At 47.2% G+C, this 23,945-nt stretch overlaps 1 protein-coding gene across 1 annotated transcript in view; it reads right to left on the reverse strand.

The window, feature by feature from the left end:
* Positions 1-4,761: 4,761 nt before the first annotated feature.
* Positions 4,762-23,945, reverse strand: part of stau2 (staufen double-stranded RNA binding protein 2) — a 321,253-nt gene continuing 302,069 nt past the window's right edge. The window contains exon 19 of the mRNA XM_055882277.1: positions 4,762-7,380. Coding sequence (XP_055738252.1) covers positions 7,345-7,380 — 36 coding nt within the window. The 3' untranslated portion in view covers positions 4,762-7,344. The remainder of the gene's footprint in view (positions 7,381-23,945) is intronic.

Consider the following 23,945-nt stretch of genomic DNA (forward strand, 5'->3'; position numbering starts at 1 on the left):
CCCTGGTCAGAGGTAGCTCTATGTCCCTGGTCAGAGGTAGCTCTATGTCCCTGGTCAGAGGTAGCTCTATGTCCCTGGTCAGAGGTAGCTCTATGTCCCTGGTCAGAGGTAGCTCTATGTCCCTGGTCAGAGGTAGCTCTATGTCCCTGGTCAGAGGTAGCTCTATGTCCCTGGTCAGAGGTAGCTCTACGGCCCTGGTCAGAGGTAGCTCTACGGCCCTGGTCAGAGGTAGCTCTACGTCCCTGGTCAGAGGTAGCTCTACGGCCCTGGTCAGAGGTAGCTCTACGTCCCTGGTCAGAGGTAGCTCTACGGCCCTGGTCAGAGGTAGCTCTACGTCCCTGGTCAGAGGTAGCTCTACGTCCCTGGTCAGAGGTAGCTCTATGTCCCTGGTCAGAGGTAGCTCTATGTCCCTGGTCAGAGGTAGCTCTATGTCCCTGGTCAGAGGTAGCTCTATGTCCCTGGTCAGAGGTAGCTCTACGGCCCTGGTCAAAGGTAGCGCTACGTCACGGTGGGCGGTGCTATACGTCACGGTGGGATCGGTGCTATACGTCACGGTGGGATCGGTGCTATACGTCCCGGTGGGCGGTGCTATTACGCCACGGTGGGCGGTGCTATACGTCACGGTGGGCGGTGCTATACGTCACGGTGGGCGGTGCTATACGTCACGGTGGGCGGTGCTATACGCCACGGTGTGCGGTGCTATACGTCACGGTGGGCGGTGCTATACGTCACGGTGGGCGGTGCTATACGTCACGGTGGGCGGTGCTATACGCCACGGTGGGCGGTGCTATACGTCACGGTGGGCGGTGCTATACGTCACGGTGGGCGGTGCTATACGTCACGGTGGGCGGTGCTATACGTCACGGTGGGATCGGTGCTATACGTCACGGTGGGATCGGTGCTATTCGTCACGGTGGGATCGGTGATATACGTCACGGTGGGATCGGTGCTATACGCCACGGTGGGCGGTGCTATACGTCACGGTGGGATCGGTGCTATACGTCACGGTGGGCGGTGCTATACGTCACGGTGGGCGGTGCTATACGCCACGGTGGGCGGTGCTATACGCCACGGTGGGATCGGTGCTATACGTCACGGTGGGATCGGTGCTATACGCCACGGTGGGCGGTGCTATACGTCACGGTGGGATCGGTGCTATACGTCACGGTGGGCGGTGCTATACGTCACGGTGGGATCGGTGCTATACGTCACGGTGGGCGGTGCTATACGTCACGGTGGGCGGTGCTATACGTCACGGTGGGCGGTGCTATACGTCACGGTGGGATTGGTGCTATACGTCACGGTGGGATCGTTTAAAAAAATAAATTACTGTAGTTAGGCTTAGCCAATCTGTACCTAGTGTTGAATACATTCAATGAACGGTGCTGAAACGGGTGAAATGGTCACCTCAATCACAAAGTGCCTGGGTTTCTACTAAGATAACATATGGCATTTTTGGGGTCATTTAGCTATTTCACTTTATATTTTAGGACCCCCGAAAGATTTTTTTTTAAACACCTTGAATAACATAGTCAACCCTGAGATGGACTGTCTCCACCCTGAGATGGGCTGTCTGTCCCTCCACCCTGAGATGGTCTGTCTGTCTCCACCCTGAGATGGGCTGTCTGTCTCCACCCTGAGATGGGCTGTCTGTCCCCACCCTGAGATGGGCTGTCTGTCCCTCCATACTGAGATGGGCTGTCTGTCCCTCCACCCTGAGATGGGCTGTCTGTCTCCACCCTGAGATGGGCTGTCTGTCCCACCACCCTGAGATGGGCTGTCTGTCCCTCCATACTGAGATGGGCTGTCTGTCCCTCCACCCTGAGATGGGCTGTCTGTCCCTCCACCCTGAGATGGGCTGTCTGTCCCTCCACCCTGAGATGGGCTGTCTGTCCCTCCACCCTGAGATGGGCTGTCTGTCCCTCCACCCTGAGATGGGCTGTCTGTCCCTCCACCCTGAGATGGGCTGTCTGTCTCCACCCTGAGATGGGCTGTCTGTCCCCTCACCCTGAGATGGGCTGTCTGTCCCTCCACCCTGAGATGGTCTGTCTGTCCCTCCATACTGAGATGGGCTGTCTGTCTCCACCCTGAGATGGGCTGTCTGTCCTCTCACCCTGAGATGGGCTGTCTGTCCCCACCCTGAGATGGGCTGTCTGTCCCTCCATCCTGAGATGGGCTGTCTGTCCCTCCACCCTGAGATGGGCTGTCTGTCTCCTCACCCTGAGATGGGCTGTCTGTCCCCACCCTGAGATGGGCTGTCTGTCCCTCCACCCTGAGATGGGCTGTCTGTCTCCTCACCCTGAGATGGGCTGTCTGTCCCCCCCCAACCTGAGATGGGCTGTCTGTCCCCACCCTGAGATGGGCTGTCTGTCCCTCCACCCTGAGATGGGCTGTCTGTCCCTCCATACTGAGATGGGCTGTCTGTCTCCACGCTGAGATGGGCTGTCTGTCCCTCCACCCTGAGATGGGCTGTCTGTCCCTCCACCCTGAGATGGGCTGTCTGTCCCCTCACCCTGAGATGGGCTGTCTGTCCCTCCACCCTGAGATGGGCTGTCTGTCCCTCCACCCTGAGATGGGCTGTCTGTCCCTCCACCCTGAGATGGGCTGTCTGTCTCCTCACCCTGAGATGGGCTGTCTGTCCCTCCACCCTGAGATGGGCTGTCTGTCCCTCCACCCTGAGATGGGCTGTCTGTCCCTCCACCCTGAGATGGGCTGTCTGTCCCTCCACCCTGAGATGGGCTGTCTGTCCCACACTGAGCGCTGATGGTCCATCAGGCAGAGGCCATAGAGAAGCCAGATTTAGACATTGCATATAATTTAGCAGTTCCATTTCATGCCATGCTGTTCATTTAAATCATTTATTATAATTTACCGGTTTCTCGCATGATTTATCCCGGGAAAAAGGAGTGGTTCAGTTAGGCTTGTAGGAGTCCTGTGTTCGTGAGAGTCTCACCTTTCCACAGAGGGGTCATAATAGTATGTAGCCCAAACTGTTCGGACGCTCCAGACAGAAGTTGGCAGATAGGCGGTAACGACCTCAGACGAGTCCCGTGAAGCTTTTTGGGGGTCGAGGAGCAAAACGGGATGTCTCCTCGTCTAACCAACACGGTCGTAGCTCTGCCACCTTCCACCACTGATGCGGAAAGCCAACATAGACAGATGTGGAAAGACAACAGACAGATGTGGAAAGACAACATAGACAGATGTGGAAAGACAACAGACAGATGTGGAAAGACAACAGACAGATGTGGAAAGACAACAGACAGATGTGGAAAGACAACAGACAGATGTGGAAATACAACAGACAGATGTGGAACGACAACAGACAGATGTGGAAAGACAACATAGACAGATGTGGTGGATTGAGATGCACCCCATGAAATATATCTCTAGCTTCAGTGGTGTAAAGTACTTAAGTCAACATTGTTTAAAGTACTCCTTAAGTAGTTTTGTTTGGATATCTGTACTTTACTATTTACATGTTTGACTACTTTTACTTTTACTCCACTACATTCCTTAAGAAAATATTGTACTTTTTACTCCTTACATTTTCCTTCGACACCCAAAAGTACTTGTTACATTTTGAATGCTTAGCAAGACAGGAAAATAGTCCAATTCACCCACTTATCAACCGAACATCCCTGGTCATCCCTACTGCCTCTGATCTGGAGGACTCACTAAACAGAGAACATCCCTGGTCATCCCTACTGCCTCTGATTTGGAGGACTCACTAAACAGAGAACATCCCTGGTCATCCCTACTGCCTCTGATCTGGAGGACTCACTAAACAGAGAACATCCCTGGTCATCCCTACTGCCTCTGATCTGGAGGACTCACTAAACAGAGAACATCCCTGGTCATCCCTACTGCCTCTGATCTAGAGGACTCACTAAACAGAGAACATCCCTGGTCATCCCTACTGCCTCTGATCTGGAGGACTCACTAAACACACATGCTTCATTTGCAAATTATGTCTGAGTGTTGGAGTGTGGCCCCTTGCGTTCCGTAAATTAAAAAAAAACAAGAAAATTGTGCCGTCTGGTTTGCTTAATATAAGGAATTTGAAATGATTTATACTTTTACTTTTGATACTTAAGTATATTTGAAACCAAATAATTTTAGACTTTTACACAAGTATAATTTTACTGGGTGATTTTTACTTTTACTTGAGTCATTTTCTATTAAGGTATCTTTACTTTTACTCAAGTATGAGATTTGGGTACTTTGGTAACCACTATCTAGTATAAGTATGACAACTGGGTACTTTTCCCACCACTATCTAGTATAAGTATGACAACTGGGTACTTTTTCCACCACTATCTAGCTTCAACAGATTTGTACGGAATTTCTGTATTATGCTAATTTGATTTCTGCGGGACTTGGACTCTGGGGGTTAAAACCTGCGATCGGATTGAATCCTGGCCTTAATTTCCGGTTAATCCCGGCCTTAATTTCCAGTTAATCCTGGCCTTAATTTCCAGTTAATCCTGACCTTAATTTCCGGTTAATCCCGGCCTTAATTTCCAGTTAATCCTGGCCTTAATTTCCAGTTAATCCTGGCCTTAATTTCCAGTTAATCCTGACCTTAATTTCCGGTTAATCCTGGCCTTAATTTCCGGTTAATCCTGGCTTTAATTTCCGGTTAATCCTGGCTTTAATTTCCGGTTAATCCTGGCCTTAATTCAGTTACCTAAATGTGATGTTGTTTCTTCTTCACCTGATTTTCACGACACAGAAACAATAAAGAAAAGACATCAGACATTTGTCAACATGAACCGAGGTGACTTTACTGCATTTCAGGAAGAGACACTGTTTCCTTATTATAACACGTTGCTCCTCCCACATCCTCCATGTCAGTGAACAAGTGATCCAAGTAGAGTTGCAAAATTATGATAATTTTCACCCAAAAAACCCCAGGGTTTTCCAGAAATCCTGGTTGGACGATTCCTGGTCTCACAACCAGGATTTCTGGGAAACGGGGTAATTTTGGGAGTTACCGGAATTTCGCAACCCTAGATTCAAGTGATCTCTGAATGGGTGAAACCCTGCTAATTAATGGCTGGATGGTTTCGCCACTTCAGAGATGATTCCCAGTGAGCACACGATGTCCGAAAAGACATCTTGTCAATATAAAATATGTTTTTAAGCATCTTTTATACATCTTTTCAATTTCTTTTCAGTTTCTTTTCAACGTCTTTTGCTCATAGGGTTCAGAATGCAGAGATTAAAAGCACCCAGTTGATGCCATGGTGGCCGGGTCAATACAACACACACAATGGGTGTAGATGTAATCGACTTACCTGTGTAGGGAAGAGAAGGGTGAAAAAATCCACAAACATAGAATCACTGGTCTATCAGAGACTGTTAGTCACTAAATGCCATGTCATCGTTATCATCAACAACACGGTGTCCATTCTAGAACCCATTAGGTGTATTCTAGAACACCTTGTCCATTCCAGAATACTCTGCTACTATGCATTCTAGAACGGTAGGCAGCCTCTATGGTAGGCAATGGGGGCTTGTTACATTACACACTTTACAGGGGTGGGGTGTTATGATTTTAGGTCCTTACCAACATGGCTGCCAAACTCTCCTCTACCTCTCTGGTGAGAAGAACCCATTCTAGTGACGCTGTCTGTGGTGAAGTGCCCTTACACGAGGGCAGGCAGACCAAGGGGGTATACTACAAATTAGGATCAAGGAGTTTTCCAGCTAACTTGCAGAAACATTCTTAATTGGTATTGATTGCTTCAACAACCAACAACTCATATATATATATATATATATATCATTGATCCTGCTTCATAGTATATCCCTCTGCAGGACCCAGAGGAGAGGTTGGCCCAACCTGCTGCTTCCCCCTGCAGGACCCAGAGGAGAGGTTGGCCCAACCTGCTGCTTCCCCCTGCAGGACCCAGAGGAGAGGTTGGCCCAATCTGCTGCTTCCCTCTGCAGGACCCAGAGGAGAGGTAGGCCCAACCTGCTGCTTCCCCCTGCAGGACCCAGAGGAGAGGTTGGCCCAACCTGCTGCTTCCCCCTGCAGGACCCAGAGGAGAGGTTGGCCCAACCTGCTGCTTCCCCCTGCAGGACCCAGAGGAGAGGTTGGCCCAACCTGCTGCTTCCCCCTGCAGGACCCAGAGGAGAGGTTGGCCCAATCTGCTGCTTCCCCCTGCAGGACCCAGAGGAGAGGTTGGCCCAATCTGCTGCTTCCCCCTGCAGGACCCAGAGGAGAGGTTGGCCCAATCTGCTGCTTCCCCCTAACCACATCACAGTCACCTGATAGCAGAGTTGGGCTCAATTCCAATTGAGGTCAGTCAATTCAGGAAATAAACTGAAATTGCAATTCAATTATTGAACAAAATGGCATCCATTTTCATTGATTTCTCAATTTAATTTAAAATAAGCTATTTATAAATGTTAAAAAAATTTGCTTCTTTGTTGTTGTTTGTTTTAACTTCAAATTCCTTCTTGAATTGACTGACGTCCAATTGAATAGAACCTCACCCTGCCTGCTAGCTCTATTGATTAATGCTAAACACCAGGCAGGATGGCCTTTTTTGTCCACATGAAGAAACCTTTTTCTGTGCATATGATATTTCTGCAAGTCATTCACATCCATATAGATAGATGATTAAGTAATATATATATTTTTTTGTGTTTTTTTTAATTATTAATATCAGCATGAAAGATAAGCTGGGTGAATATACTGTATGAGAAGACAACAGCTACAACTTTCACAGCACTGCTATTGACTAATTTTATAATACAGCCAGTACTCAAGCATTGTTAGATGAATAAACTAGAAAATAAACAGAATTACCCCTGGGAAAATAAGCTACACAACTTTGTCCCCCCCCCCCTATAATGTTGCCTCTGTCTTCATGGCATGATATACATATTGGGTTTTGACCCATATCATTACACATCTATCCAACTTTATTGGGGTTTGACCCATTTCATTACACATCTATCCAACAGGGAAATCTAGATGTTTATACTCAATCTAGTTTTTTTTTTTTATATATTTGCATTTATTTTTTTAAATTTAAATTCCTTGTAAATGATCAATACATGTAATGTGTTAGGATAGTGTTGTCTTCACATAGAGACTCATCGGTTTTTCCCCATCTTTTTCTAGTTAGTCGGTTATTTCATTTTTTTCTTCTCTCGGTACACATCCACACACTCCATTGCATGTTGTTCCAGGTTGTTGCCAGGATGCAGCGGCGGTCGTGGGGGAATAGGGGTCATAGGTGACGGGGGAGAGTCAGGGGTCATCCCCTTGACGACAGCCCGTTGTATCCATGGCGACCTGAGTGGTGGGTGGTGCCTGAGTTAGTCTGTTTAGTGTCCGTCCTCTCTGACACACACCTCGCTGCTCTGGGGGACCAATCAGAGAGAGGGAGAAGCAAGATGTTAGAATGGATCCTTACACATGCATCCTTCCTTCTCATCTCCATTGAAATCGTTTCTGATCTAATACATAGAAGGGATCCTGTCAAGGGACATGATCCATACCTCTAATCCTAACCATAACCTAATCCCATTCTCCACCCCTCAGAGCCTGGTACCTTTCAAGGATTCTTCCTAGGTTCCTGTTTTTCTAGGAGTTTTTCCTAGCTTCTACATTACTTGAACTTTGGGGTTTAAGTCTAGGTTTTATGTACAGCACTTTGAGACAACTGCTGATTTAAAAAGGGTTTTAGAAATAAATGTGATTGATTGAAGCCGTATACTAAATATCTTCACAATACATCCTTTGTTCCTGGAAAGAATCACTGTTTTAATACGTAGAATGGTTCCTGTCATGAGGACTTCTGCCCTACCCTTAACCCTAATGCTAACGTTAGCCCCTTAACCCTAATGCTAACGTTAGCCCCTTAACCCTGATGCTAACGTTACACCCTTAACCCTAATGCTAACGTTAGCCCCTTAACCCCGATGCTAACGTTAGACCCTTAACCCTAATGCTAACGTTAGCCCCTTAACCCCGATGCTAACGTTAGACCCTTAACCCTAATGCTAACGCTAGACCCTTAACTCCAATGCTAACGTTAGCCCCTTAACCCCGATGCTAACGTTAGCCCCTTAACCCTAATGCTAACGTTACACCCTTAACCCTAATGCTAACGTTAGCCCCTTAACCCCGACGCTAACGTTAGCCTCTTAACCCCGATGCTAACGTTAGACCCTTAACCCTAATGCTAACGCTAGACCCTTAACCGTAATGCTAACGTTAGCCTCTTAACCCTGATGCTAACTTTAGACCCTTAACCCTAATGCTAACATTAGACCCTTAACCCTAATGCTAACATTAGATCCGTAACCCTAATGCTAATGTTAGACCCTTAACCCTAATGCTAACGCTAGACCCTTAACCGTAATGCTAACATTAGACCCTTAACCCTAATGCTAACCCCAATGCTAACGTTAGCCCCTTAAACCTAATGCTAACGTTAGCCCCTTAAACCTAATGCTAACGACGTTAGCCCCTTAACCCTAATGCTAACGTTAGCCCCTTAACCCTAATGCTAACGCTAGACCCTTAACCCTAATGCTAACGTTAGCCCCTTAACCCTAATGTTAACGTTAGCCCCTTAACCCTAATGTTAACGTTAGACCATTAACCCTGATGCTAACGTTAGACCCCTAACCCTGATGCTAACGTTAGACCCTTAACCCTAATGCTAACGTTAGACCCTTAACCCTGATGCTAACGTTAGACCCTTAACCCTAATGCTAACGTTAGACCCTTAACCCTGATGCTAACGTTAGACCCTTAACCCTGATGCTAACGTTAGACCCTTAACCCTGATGCTAATGTTAGACCCTTAACCCTAATGCTAACGTTAGACCCTTAACCCTAATGCTAACGTTAGACCCTTAACCCTAATGCTAACGTTAGACCCTTAACCCTGATGCTAACGTTAGACCCTTAACCCTAATGCTAACGTTAGACCCTTAACCCTGATGCTAACGTTAGACCCTTAACCCTGATGCTAACGTTAGACCCTTAACCCTAATGCTAACGTTAGACCCTTAACCCTGATGCTAACGTTAGACCCTTAACCCTAATGCTAACGTTAGCCCCTTAACCCTGATGCTAACGTTAGACCCTTAACCCTGATGCTAACGTTAGACCCTTAACCCTGATGCTAACGTTAGACCCTTAACCCTAATGCTAACGTTAGACCCTTAACCCTAATGCTAACGTTAGACCCTTAACCCTGAGTCTAACTTCAGGCCCTACCCTTAACCCTAACGTTAGGCCCTACCCTTAACCCTAACGTTAGGCCCTACCCTTAACCCTAATGTTAGGCCCTACCCTTAACCCCAATGTTAGGCCCTACCCTTAACCCTAACGTTAGGTCCTACCCTTAACCCTAATGTTAGGCCCTACCCTTAACCCTAACGTTAGGCCCTACCCTTAACCCTAATATTAGGCCATATCCTTAACCCTAACGTTAGGCCCTCTTTTAATGCTTTAGACATTCATCAACCCTTCGTCTATTGGCTATACATCTCTCCCTCTCTCCTTCTTCCTGTCTCTTTCTCTTTCCTCATGTCTCTCAATCTGTCTCTGTATATCTCCCTATCTGTCTCTCTCTCTCTCCTTCTTCCTGTCTCAATCTGTCTCTGTATATCTCCCTATCTGTCTCTCTCTCTCTCCTTCTTCCTGTCTCAATCTGTCTCTGTATATCTCCCTATCTGTCTCTCTCTCTCTCCTTCTTCCTGTCTCTTTCTCTTTCCTCATGTATCTCAATCTATCTCTGTATCTCTCTCTCTTTCTGTCTCTCTCCTTCCTTTATATCTATCTTTGTATCGCTCTCTCTGTTTCTTCCTGTGTTTCTCTCTGTCACTGTCTCTCTTTCTTCCTGTATCTCTCTCTTCCTGTATATCTCTCTCTCTCAATTCAATTCAAAGGGCTTTATTGACATGGCAAACATATGTTTACATTCCCAAAGCAAATGGAATAGACAATAAACATTGAGAAATAAACAATCAGTAAACATTACACTCACAACAGTTTTAAAAGAATATAGACATTTCAAATGTTATACTATTGTCTATGTACAGTGTTGTGCAAATAGTTGAAGTATGAAAGGAGTTTATCAATGTCTGATTTGTTTTCAAATTCTGTGTGATCTGTGGGAAATATATGTCTCTAATATGGTCATACATTTGGCAGGAGGTTAGGAAGGGCAGCTCAGTTTCTACCTCATTTTGTGGGCAGTGTGCACGTAGCCTGTCTACTCTCGAGAGCCAGGTCTGCCTACGGTGGCCTTTCTCAATAGCAAGGCTATGCTCACTGAGTCTGTACATAGTCAAAGCTTTCCTTAAGTTTGGGTCAGTCACAATGGTCAGGTATTCTTTTATTTTTTTTATTTCACCTTTATTTAACCAGGTAGGCCAGTTGAGAACAAGTTCTCATTTACAACTGCGACCTGGCCAAGATAAAGCAAAGCAGTGTGACACAAACAACAACACAGAGTTACACATGGAATAAACAAACATACAGTCAATAATACAGTAGAAAGAAAAGTCTATATACAGTGTGTGCAAATTAGGTAAGATTATGGAGGTAAGGCAATAAATAGGCCATGGTGACGAAATAATTACAATTAATCAATTAAACACTGGAGTGATAGATGTGCAGAATATGAATGTGCAAGTTGAGATGCTGGGGTGCAAAGGAGCAAAAAAATATAATAAAATAACAGTATGGGGATGAGGTAGTTGGATGGGCTGTTTACAGTTGGCTATGTACAGGTGCAGTAATCTGTGAGCTGCTCTGACAGCTGGTGCATAAAGTTAGTGAGGGAGATGTGAGTCTCCAGCTTCAGTTTTTTTTGCAATTCGTTCCAGTCATTGGCAGCAGAGAACTGGAAGGAAAGGCGGCCAAAGGGGGAATTGGCTTTGGGGGTGAGATAGTCAGTTTTACGAGAGTATGTTTGGCAGCATGAGTGAAGGAGGCTTTGTTGCGGAATAGGAAGCCGATTCTAGATTTAACTTTGGATTGGAGATGTTTGATGTGAGTCTGGAAGAAGAGTTTACAGTCTAACCAGACACCTAGGTATTTGTAGATGTCCACATATTCCAAGTCAGAACCGTCCAGAGTAGTGATGCTGGACGGGCGGGCAGGTGCTGGCAGCGATCGGTTGAGCTGCCAGAGCATGCATTTAGTTTTACTTGCGTTTAAGAGCAGTTGGAGGCCACGGAAGGAGAGTTGTATGGCATTGAAGCTCGTCTGGAGGTTAGTTAACACAGTGTCCAAAGAAGGGCCAGAAGTATACAGAATGGTATCGTCTGCGTAGAGGTGGATCAGAGAATCACCAGCAGCAAGAGCAACATCATTGATGTATACAGAGAAAAAAGTCAGCCTGAGAATTGAACCCTGTGGCACCCCGATAGAGACTGCCAGAGGTCCGGACAACGGGCCTCCGATTTGACACACTGAACTCTATCAGAGAAGTAGTTGGTGAACCAGGCGAGGCAGTCATTTGAGAAACCACGGCTGTCGAGTCTGCCGATGAGGATGTGGTGATTGACAGAGTCGAATGCCTTGGCCAGGACTATGAATACAGCTGCACAGTATTGTCTCTTATCGATGGAGGTTATGATATCGTTTAGGACCTTGAGCGTGGCTGAGGTGCACCCATGACCAGCTAGGAAACCAGATTGCATAGTGGAGAAGGTACGGTGGGATTCGAAATGGTCAGTAATCTGTTTGTTGAATTTGCTTTCGAAGACCTTAGAAAGGCAGGGTAGGATAGATATAGGTCTGTAGCAGTTTGGATCTAGAGTGTCTCCCCCTTTGAAGAGGGGGATGACCACGGCAGCTTTCCAATCTTTGGGGATCTCAGACGCCACGAAAGAGAGGTTGAACAGGCTAGTAATAGGGGTTGCAACAATTTCGTCTGATAATTTTAGAAAGAGAGGGTCCAGATTGTCTAGCCCAGCTGATTTGTAGGGGTCCAGATTTTGTAGCTCTTTCAGAACATCAGCTATCTGGATTTGGGTGAAGGAGAAATAGGGGAGGCTTGGGAGAGTTGCTGTGGGGGGTGCAGGGCTATTGACCGGGGTAGGGGTGGCCAGGTGGAAAGCATGGCCAGCCGTAGAAAATTCTCAATTATCGTGGATTTATCGGTGGTGACAGTGTTTCCTAGCCTCAGTGCAGTAGGTAGCTGGGAGGAGGTGCACTTATTCTCCATGGACTTTACAGTGTCTCAGAACTTTTTGGAGTTTGTGCTGCAGGATGCAAATTTCAGTTTGAAAAATTCTGCCGCTGTGTTTAGATAGCACTCTAGTTTGCTTTGTTTTCTGGTTGATTCTTTCCAGTGTGTAAAATAGTTATCTTTTTGCTTTCTCATAATTTGGTTGGGTCTAAATGTGTTTTTGTCCTGGGGCTCTGTGGGGTCTGTTTGTGTTTGTGAACAGAGCCCCAGGACCATCTGGCTGAGGGGACTCTTCTCCAGGTTCATCTCTCTGTAGGTGAGGGCTTTGTGGTGGAATATGTGGGCATCGTTTCCTTTGAGGTGGTTGTAGAATTTAACGTCTCTTTTCTGGATGTTGATAACTTGTGGGTATCGGCCTAATTCTGCTCTGCATGCATTATTTTGTGTTCTACGTTGTACACAGAGGATATTTTTGCAGAATTCTACATGCAGTCTCAATTGGGTGTTTGTCCCATTTTGTGAATTCATGGTTGGTGAGCGGACCCCAGACCTCAACACCATTATTTTTGTCTTACTGAGGTTCACTGTCAGAGCCCAGGTCTGACAGAGTCTGTGCAGAAGATCTAGGTGCTGCTTTAGGCCCTCCTTGGTTGGGGACAGAAGCACCAGATCAGCAAACAGTAGACATTTGACTTCAGATTCTAGTAGGGTGAGGCCGGGTGCTGCAGATTGTTCTAGTGCTCTCGCCCATTAGTTGATATATATGCTGAAGAGGGTGGGGCTTAAGCTGCATCCCTGTCTCACCCCACGTCCCTGTGGAAAGAAATGTGTGTTTTTGCCAAATTTAACTGCACACTTGTTTGTATACATGTATTTTATAATTGTTTATGTTTTCCCCCAAAACCACTTTCCATCAATTTGTATATCAGACCCTGATGCCAAATTGAATCAAAAGCTTTTTTGAAGTCAACAAAGAATGAGAAGACTTTGCTTTTGTTTTGTTTGTTTGTCAATTAGGGTGTGCAGGGTGAATACGTGGTCCGTCGTATGATAATTTGGTAAAAAGCCAATTTGACATTTGCTCAGTACATTGTTTTCACTGAGGAAATGTACGAGTCTGCTGTTAATGATGATGCAGAGGATTCTCCCAGGGTTGCTGTTGACGCATCAATTTTGTCTCCACTTTTGTGGATAAGGGTTATTAGTCCTTGGTTCCAAATATTGGGGAAGATGCCAGAGCTGAGGATGATATTAAAGAGTTTAAGTATAGCTATTTGGAATTTGTGGTCTGTATATTTTATCATTTCATCTAGCATACCATCAACACCACAGGCCTTTTGTTGTTGGAGGGTTTGTATTTTGTCCTGTAGTTCATTCAAGGTAATTGGAGAATCCAGTGGGTTCGTAGTGTATTTCTGTATTGTTTTAGTGTTTCACCATAGTGAAGGCGTAGGCTCAGGCTTGCTGGTTCTCTGCGACAGAGCTGCAGGAGTTGTGACCCATTTTTGTTGGTTGTTTTGTCGTAGTTGTGTCTGGGGGGGGCACATTGGGGTGGTAATTCTTTCACCTCCAGGTAGGTGTTGGTCCCCCTGTGTACTGAGGGTGTCAGGTTCTTGTCCAGTTCTGACATTTAGGTCGTCACAGACTAGTACATGTCCCTGGGCCTGGAAATGATTGATCTCCCCCTCTAGGATGGAGAAGCTGTCATCGTTAAAGTATGGGGATTCTATTGGGGGGATATAGGTAGCACACAGGAGGAATTTTTTCTCTGTTCAAATTATTTCTGTATTTATTTCTAACCAAATGTAAAATGTTCCTGTTTTGAATAAATGTATAGAGTGGGTTAGGTCGGCTCTGTACCAAATTAGCATACCCCCTGAGTCTCTTCCCTGTTCTACACCTCATCATTTAGTGGATGGGAGACTACAAGCTTTCTGTAAAAAAAAAGTAATAAAATCTAACCTTTAATTAAAGTAAAATAATTGAACAAAAAAAATGTAATACAACAATTTCTTATCATAAAACATGATTATTAATTATTGGCAACCCTTTCATTCAATACTTTGTGTAACCTCCCTTTGCCAAGATAACAGCTCTGAGTCTTCTCCTATAATGTGTAGTGAGGTTGGAGAACACATGGCAAGGAATCTGAGATCATTCCTCCATACAGAATCTCTCCAGATCCTGCAGATTCCCAGGTCCACGCTTGTGGACTCTCCTCTTCAGCCCATCCCACAGGTTTTCTATGGGGTTTAAGTCAGGGGACTAGGATGGCCACGGAAAAACCTTAAATCTGTGGTCAGTGAACCATTTTTGTGTTGATTTTGAGGTGTGCTTTGGATCATTGTCCTGCTGGAAGATCCAACCACGGCCCAGTTTAAGCTTCCTAGCAGAGGCAGTCAGGTTTTGATTGAATATCTGCTGGTACTTGATGGAGTCCATGATACCGTGTATCCTAACAAGTTGTCCAGGGCCTTTTGAAGAAAAACAGGCCCACAACATCAAAGATCCACCACCATACTTCACAGTGGGGATGAGGTACTTTTCTGCATGGCTATCTTTCTGTCTACACCAAACCCACCTCTGGTGTTTGTTTCCAAAAAGCTCTATGTTGGTCTCATCTGAACAAAGAACCCGGTCCCATTGAAACTCTATGTTGGTCTCATCTGAACATAGAACCCGGTCCCATTGAAACTCTATGTTGGTCTCATCTGACCATAGAACCGGTCCCATTGAAACTCTATGTTGGTCTCATCTGAACATAGAACCCGGTCCCATTGAAACTCTATGTTGGTCTCATCTGACCATAGAACCCGGTCCCATTGAAACTCTATGTTGGTCTCATCTGACCATAGAACCGGTCCCATTGAAACTCTATGTTGGTCTTATCTGACCATAGAACCGGTCCCATTGAAACTCTATGTTGGTCTTATCTGACCATAGAACCCGGTCCCATTGAAACTCTAAGACGGTCTCATCTGACCATAGAACCTGGTCCCATTTAAAGTTCCAGTAACGTTTGACAAACTGTAGGCGCTTGAGTTTGTTGTTTGATGACAGCAAAGGCTTTTTTTTTATGACAACCCTCCCAAACAACTTGTGTTTACGTAGGAGGCGTCTGATCGTAGTTTTGGAGACTTTCTGACCCCAAGACCCAACTAACGTATGCAATTCTCCAGCTGGGATCCTTGGGAAATTTTTTGGCCCCTCGAACCATACTTCTCACCGTGCGTGGGGTCAATATAGACTGTTCGGTTTCTAATTTTACCCCAGAATCCAACAAGACACACGTCCACTTCCAGGCCGATTGTTAACATCTTCAGGTGCTTGATTTGTGCAGCTCAACAACCTTTTGTCGCACATCATTACTGTATTCTCGGGTCTTTCCCATAGTGATGGATGGGAACTTGGCCTGTGTGTCACCTCATATCTATACCCCAGTGGAACAAGAAGTCATGGCTTACCACTTAAGTGTTCCTAATCACTCAGGTGAACTTAAAATATGAATGTAAAAAAAAGAGTCAAATATGAATGGGAATAAACTTCAGTTAGATTTTACTCATAAGAATTTCTAGGGGTGCCAATAATATTTATTTCACAATTTTTTTTCAATCAGCCCATTTTGCTCATATTTACCAAGGGTGCCAATATTTGTGGAGGGCACTGTGACTCTCTGTATATCTCTCCGTATCTCTATATCTCTCTCTCTGTATCGATCTCTATATCTTTCTGTATCCCTCTCTCTCTGTATCTCCATCTCTCTGTATCTCTATCTCTCTGTATCTCTGTATCTCTCTCTCTATATCTATCTCTATATCTCTGTCTTTCTGTATATATATGTGTCTCTCCCTCACTCATCCTCTTTGTGGCTCCATCCTTCCTTTATCAGAATGTAAATATTGTTTAGATCTAACGGTCTCCACTAGCGCTGACCTTATGACCTCTGGATCTAACGGTCTCCATTAGCGCTGACCTTATGACCTCTGGATCTAACGGTCTCCACTAGCGCTGACCTTATGACCTAACGGTCTCCACTAGCGCTGACCTTATGACCTCTGGATCTAACGGTCTCCACTAGCGCTGACCTTATGACCTAACGGTCTCCACTAGCGCTGACCTTATGACCTCTGGATCTAACGGTCTCCACTAGCGCTGACCTTATGACCTAACGGTCTCCACTAGCGCTGACCTTATGACCTCTGGATCTAACGGTCTCCACTAGCGCTGACCTTATGACCTCTGGATCGAACGGTCTCCACTAGCGCTGACCTTATGACCTCTGGATCTAACGGTCTCCACTAGCGATGACCTTATGACCTCTGGATCTAACGGCCTTCACTAGCGCTGACCTTATGACCTCTGGACCTAACGGCCTCCACTAGCGCTGACCTTATGACCTCTGGAGCTAACGGTCTCCACTAGCGCTGACCTTATGACCTCTGGATCTAACGGTCTCCACTAGCGATGACCTTATGACCTCTGGATCTAACGGCCTCCACTAGCGCTGACCTTATGACCTCTGGATCTAACGGTCTCCACTAGCGCTGACCCTATGACCTCTGGATCTAACGGCCTCCACTAGCGCTGACCTTATGACCTCTGGATCTAACGGCCTCCACTAGCGCTGACCTTATGACCTCTGGATCTAACGGTCTCCACTAGCGCTGACCTTATGACCTCTGGATCTAACGGCCTCCACTAGCGCTGACCTTATGACCTAACGGCCTCCACTAGCGCTGACCTTATGACCTCTGGATCTAACGGCCTCCACTAGCGCTGACCTTATGACCTCTGGATCTAACGGTCTCCACTAGCGCTGACCTTATGACCTAACGGTCTCCACTAGCGCTGACCTTATGACCTCTGGATCTAACGGTCTCCACTAGCGATGACCTTATGACCTCTGGATCTAACGGCCTCCACTAGCGCTGACCTTATGACCTCTGGATCTAACGGTCTCCACTAGCGCTGACCCTATGACCTCTGGATCTAACGGCCTCCACTAGCGCTGACCTTATGACCTCTGGATCTAACGGTCTCCACTAGCGCTGACCTTATGACCTCTGGATCTAACGGTCTCCACTAGCGCTGACCTTATGACCTCTGGATCTAACGGCCTCCACTAGCGCTGACCTTATGACCTAACGGCCTCCACTAGCGCTGACCTTATGACCTCTGGATCTAACGGCCTCCACTAGCGCTGACCTTATGACCTCTGGATCTAACGGTCTCCACTAGCGCTGACCTTATGACCTAACGGTCTCCACTAGCGCTGACCTTATGACCTCTGGACCTAACGGCCTCCACTAGCGCTGACCTTATGACCTCTGGATCTAACGGCCTCCACTAGCGCTGACCTTATGACCTCTGGATCTAACGGTCTCCACTAGCGCTGACCTTATGACCTCTGGATCTAACGGTCTCCACTAGCGCTGACCTTATGACCTCTAGATCTAAAGGTCTCCACTAGCGCTGACCTTATGACCTCTGGATCTAACGGTCTCCACTAGCGCTGACCTTATGACCTCTGGATCTAACGGCCTCCACTAGCGCTGACCTTATGACCTCTAGATCTAACGGTCTCCACTAGCGCTGACCTTATGACCTCTGGATCTAACGGCCTCCACTAGCGCTGACCTTATGACCTAACGGCCTCCACTAGCGCTGACCTTATGACCTCTGGATCTAACGGCCTCCACTAGCGCTGACCTTATGACCTCTGGATCTAACGGTCTCCACTAGCGCTGACCTTATGACCTATCGGTCTCCACTAGCGCTGACCTTATGACCTCTGGATCTAACGGCCTCCACTAGCGCTGAACTTATGACCTAACGGTCTCCACTAGCGCTGACCTTATGACCTCTGGATCTAACGGTCTCCACTAGCGCTGACCTTATGACCTCTGGATCTAACGGCCTCCACTAGCGCTGACCTTATGACCTAACGGCCTCCACTAGCGCTGACCTTATGACCTCTGGATCTAACGGCCTCCACTAGCGCTGACCTTATGACCTAACGGTCTCCACTAGCGCTGACCTTATGACCTCTGGATCTAACGGCCTCCACTAGCGCTGACCTTATGACCTAACGGCCTTCACTAGCGCTGACCTTATGACCTCTGGATCTAACGGTCTCCACTAACGCTGACCTTATGACCTAACGGTCTCCACTAGCGCTGACCTTATGACCTCTGGACCTAACGGCCTCCACTAGCGCTGACCTTATGACCTCTGGATCTAACGGCCTCCACTAGCGCTGACCTTATGACCTAACGGCCTCCGTTAGCGTTGACCTTATGACCTCTGGATCTAACGGCCTCCACTAGCGTTGACCTTATGACCTCTGGATCTAACGCTCTCCATTAGCGCTGACCTTATGACCTAACGGTCTCCACTAGCGTTGACCTTATGACCTCTGGATCTAACGGTCTCCACTAGCGCTGACCTTATGACCTCTGGATCTAACGGCCTCCACTAGCGCTGACCTTATGACCTAACGGTCTCCACTAGCGCTGACCTTATGACCTAACGGCCTCCACTAGCGCTGACCTTATGACCTCTGGATCTAACGGTCTCCACTAGCGCTGACCTTATGACCTAACGGCCTCCACTAGCGTTGACCTTATGACCTCTGGATCTAACGGTCTCCACTAGCGCTGACCTTATGACCTCTGGATCTAACGGCCTCCACTAGCGCTGACCTTATGACCTAACGGCCTCCACTAGCGTTGACCTTATGACCTCTGGATCTAACGGTCTCCACTAGCGCTGACCTTATGACCTCTGGATCTAACGGCCTCCACTAGCGCTGACCTTATGACCTCTGGATCTAACGGTCTCCACTAGCGCTGACCTTATGACCTCTGGATCTAAGGGCCTCCACTAGCGCTGACCTTATGATCTAACGGTCTCCACTAGCGCTGACCTTATGACCTCTGGATCTAACGGTCTCCACTAGCGCTGACCTTATGACCTCTGGATCTAAGGGCCTCCACTAGCGCTGACCTTATGACCTAACGGCCTCCACTAGCGCTGACCTTATGACCTCTGGATCTAACGGCCTCCACTAGCGCTGACCTTATGACCTCTGGATCTAACGGTCTCCACTAGCGCTGACCTTATGACCTCTGGATCTAACGGCCTCCACTAGCGCTGACCTTATGACCTAACGGTCTCCACTAGCGCTGACCTTATGACCTCTGGATCTAACAGTCTCCACTAGCGCTGACCTTATGACCTCTGGATCTAAGGGCCTCCACTAGCGCTGACCTTATGACCTCTGGATCTAACGGTCTCCACTAGCGCTGACCTTTTGACCTCTGGATCTAACGGCCTCCACTAGCGCTGACCTTATGACCTCTGGATCTAACGGTCTCCACTAGCGCTGACCTTATGACCTCTGGATCTAACGGTCTCCACTAGCGCTGACCTTTTGACCTCTGGATCTAACGGTCTCCACTAGCGCTGACCTTATGACCTCTGGATCTAACGGTCTCCACTAGCGCTGACCTTTTGACCTCTGGATCTAACGGTCTCCACTAGCGCTGACCTTATGACCTCTGGATCTAACGGTCTCCACTAGCGCTGACCTTATGACCTCTGGATCTAACGGCCTCCACTAGCGCTGACCTCTGCACTGGAGGTGGAGTTTGCGAATAAACCTGTCATTCACCCTTCACTAACCCCCCCAATGCGCTTTCTCTCAGCTTGCGTCAACCAAACGGCATCCTAATCCCTATTCAGTGCACTACTTTTGAGCAGAGCCCTATGGGCCCTATATATGGAATAGGGTGCCATTTGGGACGTCAAGGTAGGCCTCCTCAGTGTGTACTGGGTCTGGGTCAAGGAGATGGATGACCCCCTGTGGCCTAGTTCTGGTGTTGAGACAGAAAACAAGGCAGTGTCTTGCATCACAAATGGCACCATGTACCCTATATAGTCCACTACTTTAGACCAGAGCCCTATGGTACCACGTTCCCTATATAGTCCACTACTTTAGACCAGAGCCCTATGGCACCATGTTCCCCTATATAGTGCACTACTTTAGACCAGAGCCCTATGGCACCATGTTCCCTATGTAGTCCACTACTTTAGACCAGAGCCCTATGGCACCATGTTCCCCTATATAGTCCACTACTTTAGACCAGAGCCCTATGGCACCATGTTCCCTATGTAGTCCACTACTTTAGACCAGAGCCCTATGGCACCATGTTCCCCTATATAGTCCACTACTTTAGACCAGAGCCCTATGGTACCATGTTCCCTATATAGTGCACTACTTTAGACCAGAGCCCTATGGCACCATGTTCCCTATATAGTGCACTACTTTAGACCAGAGCCCTATGGCACCATGTTCCCTATATAGTGCACTACTTTAGACCAGAGCCCTATGGTACCACGTTCCCTATATAGTCCACTACTTTAGACCAGAGCCCTATGGCACCACGTTCCCTATATAGTCCACTACTTTAGACCAGAGCCCTATGGCACCATGTTCCCTATATAGTGCACTACTTTAGACCAGGGCCCATAGGGCTCTACTCAAAAGTAGTGCACTATATCGGAAATAGGGTGTTATTTGGGAATGACATAAATGTGTGTCTAAAGAGAAAGAACTGTTGAGTGATTAACTACCCATGTAGTTCAGAGAGTAGTGGGTCATGTAGTGGGTCATGAGAGTAGTGGGTCATTCCCAGTCTATCTGTGATAATGTAGTGGGTCATTCCCAGTCTATCTGTGATAACGTAGTGGGTCGTGTATTCACAGTCTATCTGTGATAATGTAGTGGGTCGTGTATTCCCAGTCTACCTGTGATAATGTAGTGGGTCAAGTATTCCCAGTCTATCTGTGATAATGTAGTGGGTCATGTATTCCCAGTCTATCTGTGATAATGTAGTGGGTCAAGTATTCCCAGTCTATCTGTGATAATGTAGTGGGTCAAGTATTCCCAGTCTATCTGTGATAATGTAGTGGGTCAAGTATTCCCAGTCTATCTGTGATAACGTAGTGGGTCATGTATTCCCAGTCTATCTGTGATAATGTAGTGGGTCATGTATTCCCAGTCTATCTGTGATAATGTAGTGGGTCAAGTATTCCCAGTCTATCTGTGATAACGTAGTGGGTCATGTATTCCCAGTCTATCTGTGATAACGTAGTGGGTCATGTATTCACAGTCTATCTGTGATAACGTAGTGGGTCATGTATTCCCAGTCTATCTGTGATAATGTAGTGGGTCAAGTATTCCCAGTCTACCTGTGATAATGTAGTGGGTCAAGAATTCCCAGTCTATCTGTGATAATGTAGTGGGTCAAGTATTCCCAGTCTACCTGTGATAATGTAGTGGGTCAAGTATTCCCAGTCTACCTGTGATAACGTAGTGGGTCAAGTATTCCCAGTCTATCTGTGATAACGTAGTGGGTCAAGTATTCCCAGTCTATCTGTGATAATGTAGTGTGTCAAGTATTCCCAGTCTATCTGTGATAATGTAGTGGGTCAAGTATTCCCAGTCTATCTGTGATAATGTAGTGGGTCAAGTATTCCCAGTCTATCTGTGATAATGTAGTGGGTCAAGTATTCCCAGTCTATCTGTGATAATGTAGTGGGTCAAGTATTCCCAGTCTATCTGTGATAATGTAGTGGGTCAAGTATTCCCAGTCTATCTGTGATAATGTAGTGGGTCAAGTATTCCCAGTCTATCTGTGATAATGTAGTGGGTCAAGTATTCCCAGTCTATCTGTGATAATGTAGTGGGTCAAGTATTCCCAGTCTATCTGTGATAATGTAGTGGGTCAAGTATTCCCAGTCTATCTGCGATAATGTAGTGGGTCAAGTATTCCTAGTCTATCTGCGATAATGAGGTAAATCAGAGCACTGGTCAGCTTGTCCTCACTCCATCTTCATCTTTAACTCTGAAGATGACAGATCCTTTCCCCAGGGCTACACCTGCTGTACTCTCACCCCAATGACTTTCCACTCCCATAATTCATAGTTTAATTATTTAATTCTCTGGATGTTCCTCCCTCCTCTCCTCCCTGTCATGGAAGAAGAGATAGCAGGGAGGGAGAGGGAGGGGGCGAGAGAGCGAGATAGCAGGGAGGGAGAGGGCGAGAGCGAGAGAGAGAGAGCAGGGAGGGAGAGAGAGAGAGAGAGGAGAGAGGAGAGAGAGGAGAGAGGAGAGAGAGAGAGAGAGAGCAGGCGGGCGGGGAAGGCGTTATGGGTGGGCCTTTGGGGGCCTGCCCTACCGTATCTCCTTGCCTGTCCTGAGTTGTGAATAACCTGGTGAAATGTAGGAACGTGCCCATTTGGGGATGTCTGATTTCTGATGGTCTTAACTCACCATGTCCGCCACTAATAAGCTGTGCTTGTTATTCATTTTTTCTTCACCTCACATAGTGAGTCACCAAAATCTGTTATTATAATTTTTTTTAGACATCCATTGCTAATGATAATAGTTCCTCACAGTATTTAAAGAGTCTTTCCAACACTCAACCCCCTCGATAATCACAAATCACCATCATCTCATCATCTATCCAGTGGAAATGTAAAAAAAAATACATTTTTCTGTTTTTATTTTTCGTCTTTATGTACTGATGGAAGTTATAGACCTACTGCTGCATTGGCCTATAGGCTGTCTCTGAGTTCCATGCTGTCATGTCTTTAGTCGCCAGTCGTTCAGGGTGTATCAGGGTGTCCACATGGCAGAGGATGGTGTATCAGGGTGTCCACATGGCAGAGGATGGTGTATCAGGGTGTCCACATGGCAGAGGATGGGGTGTCCACATGGCAGAGGATGGTGTAATGGGGTGTCCACATGGCAGGGGATGGTGTATCAGGGTGTCCACATGGCAGAGGATGGTGTAATGGGGTGTCCACATGGCAGAGGATGGTGTATCAGGGTGTCCACGTGGCAGAGGATGGTGTAATGGGGTGTCCACATGGCAGAGGATGGTGTATCAGGGTGTCCACATGGCAGAGGATGGTGTAATGGGGTGTCCACATGGCAGAGGATGGTGTATCAGGGTGTCTACATGGCAGAGGATGGTGTTTCAGGGTGTCCACATGGCAGAGGATGGTGTAATGGGGTGTCCACATGGCAGAGGATGGTGTATCAGGGTGTCTACATGGCAGAGGATGGTGTTTCAGGGTGTCCACATGGCAGAGGATGGTGTAATGGGGTGTCCACATGGCAGAGGATGGTGTATCAGGGTGTCCACATGGCAGAGGATGGTGTGTCCACATGGCAGAGGATGGTGTAATGGGGTGTCCACATGGCAGAGGATGGTGTAATGGGGTGTCCACATGGCAGAGGATGGTGTAATGGGGTGTCCACATGGCAGGGGATGGTGTATCAGGGTGTCCACATGGCAGGGGATGGTGTATCAGGGTGTCCACATGGCAGAGGATGGTGTGTCCACATGGCAGAGGATGGTGTATCAGGGTGTCCACATGGCAGAGGATGGTGTTTCAGTGTGTCCACATGGCAGAGGATGGTGTAATGGGGTGTCCACATGGCAGAGGATGGTGTAATGGGGTGTCCACATGGCAGAGGATGGTGTAACGGGGTGTCCACATGGCAGAGGATGGTGTATCAGGGTGTCCACATGGCAGAGGATGGTGTAATGGTGTGTCCACATGGCAGAGGATGGTGTAATGGGGTGTCCACATGGCAGAGGATGGTGTAATGGGGTGTCCACATGGCAGAGGATGGTGTAATGGGGTGTCCACATGGCAGAGGATGGTGTATCAGGGTGTCCACATGGCAGAGGATGG

Source organism: Salvelinus fontinalis, chromosome 25 (genome assembly GCF_029448725.1).
Source record: "Salvelinus fontinalis isolate EN_2023a chromosome 25, ASM2944872v1, whole genome shotgun sequence".
Classification (NCBI taxonomy): domain Eukaryota; kingdom Metazoa; phylum Chordata; class Actinopteri; order Salmoniformes; family Salmonidae; genus Salvelinus; species Salvelinus fontinalis.